Source organism: Dipodomys spectabilis, unplaced genomic scaffold (genome assembly GCF_019054845.1).
Source record: "Dipodomys spectabilis isolate Male_0828 unplaced genomic scaffold, ASM1905484v1 ptg000145l, whole genome shotgun sequence".
NCBI classification, from domain to species: domain Eukaryota; kingdom Metazoa; phylum Chordata; class Mammalia; order Rodentia; family Heteromyidae; genus Dipodomys; species Dipodomys spectabilis.
Window position 1 is genome coordinate 17,433,298 of NW_024870822.1, and position 13,069 is coordinate 17,446,366.

Consider the following 13,069-nt stretch of genomic DNA (forward strand, 5'->3'; position numbering starts at 1 on the left):
TAACATGATGGCTGTCTGTGATTGTCTGAAGGGAACAGAAGTGATCTATGATTCTTGAAGGCAGAGCTGGATGGGCTGGAAGTTGGTCCTGGGGAGAGAGATTCCAACTCAGTCTTAGGAACTATGGCCTGGTAGAGGGCCCAATGCTATTTTTGCTACTTTTTCAATGATACGGTCAAGCCCAAGATGACAGTCATGGGCAAGCCAACCAAGGCAGTGATGCCATGAAAGGGATCAGTGTTAGTGAGACAGAAGTCCAGCAGTTGATCTGGAGATCTTACTAGAAGAACTCTTTCCCAGGACCCACTCCAGACTTCCAGGGGTCAAGTTCAGGAATCTATGCTCTAAAGGAATTCTCCCAAGTGATTTGGAGGTTGCTGCCTGACTCAAACCTCAGAGACTGGAAACTTCCCCCTCCCACCTCCTGCAAAAAATAGTATGGGGTTCTATCTGGGCGCCCATCCCAAGCAGGAGGACTCCAGCCCAACTGGAGTGCCCAGCTTCCCCATGGGAAGAAGGTCCTGCTGGCTGACTCCAGGCCATGGAGGCCAGATAGGGGAATGGAGCCCCGGGGCACATGTACCATCTGTTACTCTCCTCAGTCACATGGCTTCTTCCCACAGGACTGGATCGACCTTGTGGTTGCAGTCTGCCCCCCCAAGGAGTACGACGATGAGCTGTAAGTGTGCTCAAGCACCCTGCTTCTGCCTTCCAACTTCCTCCAACCTCAGCCAGTTGTAAAGGAATAGCCTCCTGCAGACACATGACTGGCTGTAGTCATGGGCCCTAGACCATCTAGACTAGACAAATTCTCCAACTAAGCTAGTGCTCAAGTAGTATCAGGTCTAAGGCTGTCTTGGTCAAATTCTTTACATATGTGAACCCAAGGTTCAAGGTCTCAGATCAAGTATGCAATATAAAATTGGGACAAAGATTCAAGACTTTTGATTCCCCACTCATATGTTTATCTCCTATACTATTAGCAGATAATGATTTCTATATCCATCTGTCACCCTATAGAAGGTCTCCCTGATGTCTAGTGGCATTCACTAGTACTGCATCACTAGGCCACTAAGATCTCAGCCTCTTATCTCAAACCTGTGGGCTCTCCAGGAAGCCCCACTTGGCCTGTCATGCTCTGTGAGTCCTTGTGTCTACCTGTGTCTGGAAGAGTCTTTCTCTGTCCTTCTCTTTTTCTCTTTCCCCTATCCTTCCTATCAGTCTCTTCCTCAGAAGTCCCCCTTCCCTTCCTTCCTCCCTTTCTTCCCTTTTCCCCTTCCTCTGTCCTCCTACATTCCCTCTCCTTTGCTTATGTTCTGTTTCTCTCTATCCCTGGCTCCAGGTCCCTGCTTCTTCTTGTCATTTCACATGCATTCTTACTTCTGTCTGTTGTTCTGTCTCTTGGCATCTCATCTCTATGCTTAACACAACACCTCTCTACCTCATCTCTATGCTTAACACAACACCTCTCTACCTCTTCCCCATGGAAGAGGTCATGGCCATGCTGACCAGCTCTCCCTACCCAAAAGAGTCTGAATTCTTGCATGTCTTAGAGAAGCCAAGGTCTGAAACCCAGGGTCTAGTCAGGAGCCAAGGCAGGAGCCAAGCAGGGAGCGGTCCGACAGAGCTCTGCCCAGGAGTAACCAAAACCTTTTGTTTCCTGCTCTGCTCTGCGTATGGAGCTCTTCTCTTCCCTCTTCTGCAGCCGAAAGTCCCCAGCCGGTCCGAAAGCTCCTTGAAGACCGTGCTCTCGTGTACAGACAAGGGTTCCTCCTGCAGCTGGAGCCCACGGTGAATAGGCAGGTGGCCGAAGGGCCCTGTCTGCCAGTGCTGCATGCAGTGGCCATGAGCTGCCAGTGCTGTTGCAGGTTCTTTGGACTGGTATTTGGAGGAGGACACAAGGCACCCTGAAGCGCCTCCTGAGATGTCCTGCCAGCCCCTCTGGAATGCTGTGGGACTCAAGGGAATGTGAACAGCCCAAGTTAGAACCTCTGGCTTGGGTCCCAGGGGTTCTGACAGATGATAGCCCTTGGGATCCACCTTGGGTCACACACAGCACCCAAATGAACGGCAGGACTCTGAGCATAGTTCTCTGTGGACACTGACAGTACCAGGAGCTGGGCATGCTGGTCTGGGAAAGCCACAGGAAATCCAGCCTGATTCTCCTCCAGAGGTGCTACCCTGCCCATAAGTGTTGCCCATGCTTGGGCATAGCCAGGGCCATGCACAGGTCCTGAAGGCTAGTCCAAAGAACCAGGGTTGGTGGATTCCATTGGCTCCTGTCCTGTTGTGCCCTGTCCTGACCTGATACTTGCTCAGCCCACACTATCTTCTGCCTTCTCCTTCCCTGGACCCATGCTCTATCTTGGGACTCACTGTGGAGGCCAGCTTTGGTGTGTTGCCCACCTTTGTGCCCCATGATTGTGAAACTGGGATTGGATGTGGCAGCCTCTGTGACAGACCCCCCCACCCCATCTTGGACTTGTAGGCTTCTCTGTTGTGAGTTTCCCAAAACATTAGGGCCTCATATCCCCAAGATAGTGAACCTGTTATGTCGTGGCTTCTGGGGTCACCTAAGTGGCCCTATGATTTTGTTACTTGTTCTTGGCAAGGGACCCTCTTCCCTATCACTCTTTTCCCTGGTCCTCTGCATCTCCATCCACCAGAAGGTGTCCCTTCTGCTGTCTCCCTGGCCTCTTGTGTGCTGTGGCTGTGGCTGGTGTGGAGCCTCTCAGGGCCACACAATGAGGGGACTCTGGAGGTTGGCAGGGCTTTGGGCTGCCAGGGTGGGAGTCCCATCAGTGGGACCTCACCCTAGGGTAAACATCACCCACAAAGTCCGCACCTACCTGGTCTGTTTTCTCTTCCCTGCAGGACTTTCTTCTAAAGTCCAGAGAGAGAAACCACATTCACCCTTAGCAGAGGGTGAGCTCTTGATCTCTGTCCTGAGCACAAAGCCTGGGACCAGCTTTGAGAGAAGACAGTCACCAGGCATCAGAAAGCGTCTCCAGACATCGTTCTCAGAACCCGGAAATTTCGAACCTATCTGGTCTATAACTAGAGCTGAATAAGGAACACATGGGCTACTCCTGAAGGCAAACATGGAGGGAGAGGGAACCGGCTGTTCTGGACAGGACTTCATGGGTCTGGGCTCTTGTTTCTAGCTTCTGACATTGTGACTTTGGCCTCTCCCAGCTCTAGGAGACCCCTGGCTTCCTTGAGCCTTAATTGGACATAACTCTGTGTCTTTTCTATTCTTTCCTTCATTCCTCTTTTCCCTCTGAATGCTACAAATCTTACTCCCAGCTCATTAATAAAAAAACAGATTTCTTTTTCAGCTTATGTGAGTGAATGTGAATTTGAGCAACAGATTCAAGGCTATCAAATAAAAAACTCCACATTGATCCCTATTTAGTGGTGAGAAACGTCTCCCAGAGCTGTGATCTGGGCCTGATATGAAGAGGTGACAGAAATCTAGGTCAGCTTGGAACAGAGGATGAGGACTAGGAGGCCTATGGTGTGAGAACAGTCATGTGGAGGAACTTCTTGCATTTTCTTATCTAGCACTTGGCTCTGGAACAATTCCAAACCCAAAGTAAGAAGAGGGAACCTTATTTGCTGACCTCTACTGTGTGCCAAGCTTTGGATGGATGCTTACCTTTAATCTATGCTATAAGGGTAGGGGCCTTAGATTTTGGACTAATTATGCAGAATAATTCTTGCCCAAACTGAAGGACAGTTAATAGTCTGGAATTACATGATGACTATGTCCTCTGGTGATCTACAAACAGCATTGTGGAGTCCTTCACTTTGAAGTGCCTGGAATCACACCATTTGAAATTCAGCTCTAGCTGTTTTTAATTATTGACACCTCAGAGTGAATGAGACAGTGCTTATGGGGACTTGATGAGTGAGATGGTAAAGCGGGAAGGGAAAGCGAGGCATGCTACTGGGCAAGGCAGGAAGAAAGAGGTTGGCAATGGGGAAGACATTAATTCCTGAATCATAAGGTCATAGAGGGCTGGTAAGGAATGTGGGCTACCATGAGCCTCTTTACTGTCATCAAAGAAATCAGCTCCCTTTGGAAAGATGCCCCATATTGAACCCAAAGTACACAGCAGATTAGTTAGCATCAATTGGCTAAGTGAAAAGATCTAGAGAATTTGTATAAAGTTGGTGCCAAAAGCAGTTTCTGGCCTGCTTGGGAAAACATGAGAAACTGAGCTGAGGCCAGAGTCTACAAAGGAGCTGGACTAGACATGGAGATGCTCTTTGGTGATCAAATATGAATATCACGGACACTCCATTCTGTCCCACATGCAGCAAAAATGAGCTGACAGTCTCTGTATACTACCTTGACAATAATTTTTTTAAATGAGCTGACAGAAGCCACTGAGTGACCTTGTTGTGAAACCTCCAAACACTGGCCCGCTAGGTGACCTTGTTTGCTACCTTAGAATCAACACTATCAGGACACTATCTGGGCCCAAGGTGGTAGGATGCCATATTTCTGTACCACACAATAGAGACATAAACCTCTAAGGCTGACAATTCTGGTACCTTTTGACTCTCCACATTCTAGCTCTCATTGAAGTTGCTTCCCACAGCTAGTCCCCAGGGCAGCTGAAATGGCTTTGAGCCTCTCAACTTCTGTCTCTGGCAGTCATAGTGAAAGAGCTGCGTATATGGCCTTTGCTCCTGAGACACTTCCTTTGGGCCTGTGTATCTGGGAACCTCATTCTCGCCCAGTTCCAGTCCAATTCTTAAATCTCAAATTTGGATAAAAGGCTGTTTTCAGAGCTCAGAGCCATGTCCTCTTCCTTCCCAGTGGTAACATTTCCCTGACCCCTAGGACCCAGGCTAGCCCTGACTTTGTGAGAACTAGGGGGATAGGCATGGACTTCCCAGGAAAGGCAGGTGTGCTGCCCAACACAGAGAGGGCAGAGGGCCACAGCTGTCATCCTCGGGTAGGGATCTGCAGCCCAGAAGCCCCCTACCCCTCTTAGTAGGGATCTAGAGTGCTACTGATGACCAACTGTCTCTGATTTACTGTGGCTCAACTTTACAACATGACATTCACTAAAAGCCACACTATGAATTTTGAATTTTGACCTTTTCCTGGATTTGCATAAATAGTAGGATCAACCCTGGTGATTCCGAGCTGCAGCAGTGAGCCACAGCTGTCAGTCAGCCCCAAGATCATGAGAGATACAGCCATCCTATTCCATACTGCATGGCTAAGAGATGATGCTCTATCAATGAGTGTCAAGTACATTTTTAAAAAATCTGTTTTCAAGTGCATCTTTTACTTACCATACTTTCAACTTTGATGGGAGTATAGTCTAAATTTGGACTCTTCTCTGAAGGCCCCTGAGTTGAGAGGTGGTGGAAACTTCAAGCGATGGGTGCTAATGGGGACTCTTTGGGGACTGACTTCTGGCTGTGATGCAAGGGTTTCCTCCGCCATGCACTGCATGCCATGCACTGCTTCCATGATGGGCAATCCTGCTACTGGCTCAAAATCAAAAGGTCTACTTGATCATGGACTTGAATTCCAAAATTGCAGCCCTAAATAAGCATTTCCTCTTTCAAGTTGATTGTTTCAAGGGCTGGAAATGTGGCTTAGTGGTAGAGTGCTTGCCTAGCATGCATGAAGCTCTGGGTTTGATTCCTCAATACCACATAAATAGAAAAAGCTGAAAGTGGCACTTTGGCTCAAGTGGTAGAGTACCACTTTGATTGAGCAAAAGAAGCTCAGGGATAGTGCCCAGGCTCTGAGTTCAAGCCCTAGGACTGGCAAAAATAAGATAAAAGTTGATTGTTTCAGACTTTTTAAAAACATATTAGTGAAAAGCTGACTAACACAGTTGGGGTTAGCAGAACATTAACCCCATCTAAGTTGTAATCCCATTGTTAATTGAGGAGCATGGATACCAGATGCTTATGCATCAACACGGTGAAGGGCTTCAAACCCATAGCCATGCATTTCATCCTTAAAAACATCAACTCTGAGATGAAGACAATATCACAATCTCCATGGAGGAAACTGAAGAACCAAAATGTTCAGTAACATGCCAAAGATTAAACAGATAGTAAGTGGCAGACATAGGCAAAGTAGTTCCAGGAGTTAGGCCATTAACCATGGTACTATAACACTTATATTAGACAAGTAAGAAATGGCACAGAATCTGATTTCAGAAGGATCAGAAAGAAAAGGGGGAAAAAAAAACTTCAGCCAGAAAATTGGTCCTCGTTCTGTTTTCTGTTTCTTTTTTTTTGGGGGGGGGGGGTCCAGTCGTGGGGCCTGAACTCTGGGCCTGGGCGATGTCCCTCAGCTCTTCAGCTCAAGGCTAGCGTTCTACCACTTGAGCCACAGCGCCACTTCCGGCTTTTTTCTTTTTGCTTATGTGGTGCTGAGGAATTGAACCCAGGGCCTCAGGCATGCAAGGCAAGCGCTCTACCACTGAGCCACCTTCCCAGCCCCTGTTTTCTGTTTCTTGTGTTTTCCCACATTGCAGAACTAGCCAATCAAAGCCTGGATCCGATTATGACTCTTCTCTGCTTGAAAAATCTTCAATATTCCTTGCTGCCTCCGGACAAATTCTTATCTAACATGCAAAGCTCAGTATCTCCTGTCCCCTGACCACTTTTCCATCCTTGCTCTTACAATCTCTTCCTTCACTACATTGAATGCATTAGTTTCCTGGTCTTGCCTTGCCCATCACTTTCCTCTGTCTTCACACATCGTTCCCTCTACTCAAACCCAGATGAACTGCTATTCAGCCTTTAAGGCCTAAGTGATTCTAAAAGGGGAGCTGTAGGCTTGGAATGAACTGAGTGCTCTCAGCAAGAGTTTGCTGTTTCCTCTTGAGAAGGCCCCTTGGGGTTTCAAATGACAGAAATTCAACTCAAGAGGACCATTTAAGTGAAAAGGCCAGGGCTATTTGATACCAGGTTGAGCTGGGTCCAGATGCTAAAACATAGCCATCAATATGCTATCCTGTTTTAATTAGCATTCTCTAAAGAAATAGAATATATATGTTTTAAAGAATTGGCTCAACAGGGAGGTGTAGCATGCTGGTGATTCTAGCTAGTGGGGAGGCACAGACAAGAGGATCACAAGTTCAAGGCTAGCCAGGTCAAAGCAATGCCCTATTTCAAACACAAAACAACCACAACAAAAGAGGATACATGCACAACTCAGCCAATCCCCAGTATCATAAAGGTAAGAAAGAGAGAAAAGAAAGAAAGAGAGAGAGAAAGAAAAAGAAAGAGAAAGAGAAAAGAAAGGAGAGAAAGAAAAAGAAAGAGAGAAAGAGAGAAAAGAAAGGAAGGAAGGAAGGAAGGAAGGAAGGAAGGAAGGAAGGAAGGGAGGGAGGGAGGGAGGGAGGGAGGGAGGGAGGGAGGGAGGGAAGAAGGAAGGGAAGAAGGAAGGAAGGAAATTGAAGCTGACTCACACAACTGTAAGGGATAGTAAGCCCCAAATCTGCAAGGCAGGTCTATGAGCTAGGAACCCAAGAAAGAGTTGATATTTTAGTTCAAGTCCAAAGCCAGCCTACTGGCAAAATGTCTTCTTCTTAGAGAATATTAGTCTTTTTTTCTATTAAGGCCTTCAACTAATTGGATGAGGTCCACCTGTATTATAGAAGGTGACTGCACAAAGTCTATTGACAAGTGCTATGCTCATCTGAAAGAAAAGAAAAACATCTTCATAGCAACTTTAATAAATGATCAAATATCTGGATATAGTATATAGCCTAGCCAAGTTGATATATAGATTTTACCACCACCCCACCTCCAGTGGGCTTCATTCTCAGATAAGCCTTTTTTTTTTTTCTGACCCTGGTACTCATATGCTGGACCTGAGCGCTGTCCCTGAGCTCCTTTTGCTCAAGGCCAGTGCTTTACCACTTTGAGCCACAGTGCCATTTCTAGTTTTTTTCTGTGGTTAACTGAGGATAAGAGGCTCATGACTTTCCTGCCTTGGCTGTATTCAAATCGTGATCTTTAGATCTCAGCCTCCTGGGTAGCTAGGATTATAAGCATCAGGCACCAGCACCTGGCATCAGATAGGCTCTTTTGACATAATGCCAAGATGGCTTCCCTTATTCTAAACCCATTCTACTAGAAAGTACAGCCCCAGCTGTCCTGAGCATTTACTCTGGGTAGCTCAGCCCTGATGATGGAGTGACCTCAAGATGGGCTCTGAGATACAGAGAATGATGGAATGGAGGACATTGATCAAGATGTATTATATTCTTGTACATAAAGATACTTCAAAAATTATACAAATTTTACAAACTAAAAGATGAGGTTCTCTTACCCTGCCTCTGCATCTCTACACCTCCTCCTACAGCACCTGAGAGAAGCTCTCCATCTCTACCTTCACATCAAAACAGACAGCCCTTTATGTACTTTCCCTTTCACTGAAGGAATAGTTCTTGCTCCCACAAGCCATCAGCTGAGTATGTGTGTCTGTATGTCTGTGTGTTCATGTGTGCACGTACATACATACATATGTATACCTGATAGATTTTTTTTGTACTCACCTTTATAATATCCAGATCATAGAACAGAGACAAATTTCTTATCAATTGCCTTACTGTAAATAAGTGTGCCACCTTCCTTTGCCCACACCTTACCTATTAGGATGATGTCATGAAATTTGAATGAAAAAAAAAAAAAACACCTCCTGCGTGAGTGGCAAATGCTGGGACACTCCATGAGCAAGGAATGAAAACTAATGGATTTTGGTTTGTATACAGGAAACATCTTCTCCCCCTGCAAGCAAGAAAGGGAAAAGGCAAACTTATTTGTTTTCTTGGAGAGAATTCAATTCTCATCTTGATCTTTTGGAACAAAAATATCTAGGGAGACAGGATTCTAGTCTTCCTGGCATCTTGGGCAAGTAACCTAATGACCTGTTCTGGCTCTAACGTTTTGGCTGTCTTAAGGGAAATTTCATTTTCTTATCATTATTTCCACGTTACTGGGGCTTGAATTCAGAGTCTTGCACTTGCCAGGCAGGCAGGCAAGTGCTCTCCCACTGAAGCCATACTCACTGTTCCTTTTGCTTTTCAGTTTTTATTTTTCAGGTAGGGTCTCATGCTTTTGCCCAGGCTGGCTTCACACTTCAATCCTATTCCCACTTCCTGCATAGCTGAGATTACAGGCATGAACCACCATGCCAGGCTACTTTTCTTTTTTCTAATGGTAGAATACACATACTACCAAATTTAGTATCATAGTCATTTCTAAATGTATGGTTCCGTTATAGTAAGTACACTTACACTGTTGTAGAACTATTATCACCATCCTTCTCCAGAACTTTTCGTCTTGCAACCTGAAACTCTATACTCATTAAACAATAAGAGAACTACTAGATTCCCATCCCCTCCCGACCCAAATTCTATTTTCTGTGTGTATAAATCTGGTACCTCATATATAATATATAATACTTGGTCTTTTTGTGGTTGGTTTATTTCACTAATTGTAATAGCCTCCAGATTCACACATTTGTGGCTTGTGTTGGAATTCCTTTCATTTTTTTTCTTTTTTTTTTTTGTGAGGCAAGAGATGGAACCCAAGCCCTCATGCATTCTAGGCAAGCATTCTTCCACTGAGCTACATTTCTGACCTGGAATATCCTTCCTTTTGAAGACTGAATAATAATTATTCCCCTGGATGTATACTGTGTATTTAATTGAAGCTCTCCATCTATTGAGGTATGTGTAGGTTGCTCCCAGCATTGTACTGTTATGAACAGTGCTTCTATTCATACATGAGTGTGCAAATAGCTCTTCAAGGTCCTGCTTTCAGTTCTTTTAGTTAGACACTTAGAATTGAGCTGCTGTGTATATCTTACTATACCTTGGAACAGAACCATTACCTAGACTAATAGCTACAACTCTCTCATGTATGCAAAGGGAAAAATGTCTCTAGAGAAAACAAAAGCAAAGCCTTCTTATCTTTATATCACAAACATTTCCAGTCTCATGAGACTAGAGCTTTTTAAAGTAGCACAGAGAAATCCAAAGAGGTTTTATTCCCTGACAGGCCATATATGTACATGAAGTATGCTGGTTGTTTACTTAAATTCACTCTCATAAACAGAAAAAAATTAAGTAGTTATTTATTTTCATTTATTTTTGTGCCAGTCTTGGGGTTTGAACTCAGAGCCTGGGAGCTGTCCCTGAGCTTCGTTTTGCTCAAGGCTAGCACTTTACCATTTAAACCACAGCTCTACTTCTGTTTTTTTTGTTGTTGTTATTGTTGTTTGTTTTTGTGGGGTTTTTTGTAATTTATTGGAGATAAGAGTCTCATAGAACTTCCCTGCCTGGGCTGGCTTTGAACCGTGATCCTTAGGTTTCAGCTTTCTGACTAGCTAGGATTACAGGTGTAAGCCAAAATGAGAAATTTGGAATTCCCCAAAAGACTATAAACCGTGAGCTCCTTCCATGTAGACCCTGTATTCACTATTCTATCTCTAGTAATCAATAGGGATCCTAGCATATAATAGATACTAAGTATAAGTAGGTCACTACATGAATGAAGAATAATCTATCAAAACCAAAAAAAGCACATCTCTAATGACATAAAACTCACGAACAAGAAAGATAAAAGTATACAGAAATCAGCTTTCCACTCAGCTAAGCAAGCACACAAGCTGCTACATTCATGGATAAATGTCATTGCTGATGGAGTCATCCACTCATTTGCTCACTCATTGATCCATTCATTCATCCATTGATCCATTTATTGACTATGCATTGAGATAATTTAACTCTGTGCTTGGGCCAAAGCCTCACAAGTCAGTCTTGGCCCAGTAGTAGCTCCTTGCCCCCTGAGGCTGTTAGAACCATAAATGAGTAATCACCATTCTGGGTGATCATGCCAAGGATTACAAGTGTACACTGTCCTGAGGGTGGGGTGTGGCTCAGGGAGTCCCTTACACCTTTGTGTGGATCTGTCTTGAGGGCAAGACAGGAAAGTTTTGTTTTTTTTTTAATTTTATTTTATTTTATTTGAGAACATACTGTACAGAGGGGTTACAATTACATGGGCAGGATAATGCATACATTTCTTACCAAGCATTGCAGCCTCCTCCTTTGTTTACCCTTCACCTCCCTTCCCAGCCTCCCCCCTCCCCCCCACCCAATCATACCCCCCCTCACCCCCCCACACCGACATTGTAAAGCTGGTTTTGACATGACATTTTGTACTTCTCATTGTTGCAACAGGTCCACCTGAATCCTTAAACTACTTGTTTGTCCCCGTCTCCTCCACATGTTATACTGACATCAAATATAGTGAAAGCGGGGGTTACACTGTGGGGGAGGGACATACAAAGCAACAAAGAAATAATCTTATAAATGCGTTAGACACACATGCATGAAAGAAACAAAAACATTAAAATACATATTTGAGGGTTCGTTTTCCTAACATCACATTATCTGACTTTTTCCACTTGACTCATACCTATACTAGATATTGCAAATAAGGGAAACCATGGGACCTATGTTTCTTTGGGCCTGGCTTACTTCACTTAATATAATTTTTTCCAAAAGGCAGGAAAGTTTTTACAAGGATGGGACGTCTGAGCCCAGTGTTGAAAGGTGAGAAGATGGCTGGGGGTGCTGTCCCCACAGTAGGAAGAGCACAGCCTCCATTGCTGGGCACACACAGCTGGTGCTTCCTAATGATGGCTTGTGCAGCCAGCCTGGAGGGGTAGAATGCAGGTGGGAACACTTTACCAGGAAATCCCTGAGTACCCACCTCCCACCTCATTGTTGTCCACGATTCCCTCAGTGTGCCTCCTCCTAGTAAGACTCATTAGCTCACTCTCTGCATCTGGAAAGCCTACCTCTAGCTCTCTCAGCATTACACATTTTAGTTCCCTTCTTCAGACAACCTCCCTAGCCCTACTTCTCCCCTCCCCCCTCTCCCAGGCTGTGCTGCCCTAAAGGCCATGTTTTACCCAAAGCTCCCTGCAAGCTGCGTCTCCATGTCTGGCCAAATTACTTTCCCCTTCCCTTTCCTTCCCCTCCACCCCACTTCTGTCTTTTGAGAGCACCAGGCATTAGATAAGTTTATTGCTGTTTGTGTGAATTGTCAGGAAGAAGGACTTACCTAGTTGGTCATACCGAGAGAATTATTATTCAACACAAATCACAAATACAAGAACACTGGTCAGAACCACATGGCAAAAATAAACATATAATAGTTTTCCTTTTCTCTTTTTCCTTTCCTCTTATTTCCACTCCTTTTCTCTTTTTTCTTTTGCTAAATATATGATGTTTAATTTTGTTTTACTTAGCCAGACCGTAATCCGCTGAAGGCAGGGACCATCTGTTGGTTTTGGTCCTTACCAGGTGACAGTATGGTAGAGCTGTGGTCTCAACATGTGTTGGGACCACCTTGAGACTTGCTAATCACTAAGGACAGATTGTTTCTTGGACTCTACCAAAATAGTGGCAGACGGGGCTGGGAAGGTGGCTCAGTGGTAGAGCGCTTGTCTTGCATGCCTGAGGCCCTGGGTTCGATTCCCAGCACCACATAAGCAAAAAGAAAAAAGCCGGAAGTGGCGCTGTGGCTCAAGTGGTAGTGCGCTAGCCTTGAGCTGAAGAGCTGAGGGACAGCGCCCAGGCCCAGAGTTCAGGCCCCACGACCGGACCCAAAAAACAAACAAACAACAACAAAAAAAAACCAAAATAGTGGCAGACTTAACTGGGAATCTGCATTTTTAACAAATTGCTAGGTGATGCTGTTTGTGCAGGGACTACACTTTGAGAGTTACTGCTGCAAGCACCAGGTTCCAGATGCAGCCAAACCTGGTTCCTACTGAAGTGCTGTAGCTTCATAGGGTTCATAAGCTAGGAAAAGTCCCCTAGCCTCTTTCTGCTTTAATTTCCCAGAGACACAGTAATAGTCACTTTGAGGGGTTACAGAGGAACCCAGCTGGTTGAAAAGCAGCTGCTGAATAAATGCCTATTACAGATCATTTCCATCACCAATGCAGCTCTCGCGACTGAACCAGGCTATTCTCCCCAATTAGAGGTTTAAGAACTTC

General features: G+C 45.0%; 1 protein-coding gene across 2 annotated transcripts in view; it reads left to right on the forward strand.

The window, feature by feature from the left end:
- The window catches only part of Ush1c (USH1 protein network component harmonin), a 45,385-nt gene extending 42,043 nt beyond the window's left edge, over positions 1–3,342 (forward strand). The window contains exons 20-21 of one of the 2 annotated variants that reach the window (XM_042691508.1): positions 624–679; positions 2,875–3,342. In XM_042691508.1, coding sequence (XP_042547442.1) covers positions 624–679; positions 2,875–2,887 — 69 coding nt within the window. In that variant the 3' untranslated portion in view covers positions 2,888–3,342. The other variant, XM_042691509.1, reaches the window with a different exon arrangement.
- Positions 3,343–13,069: the final 9,727 nt, after the last annotated feature.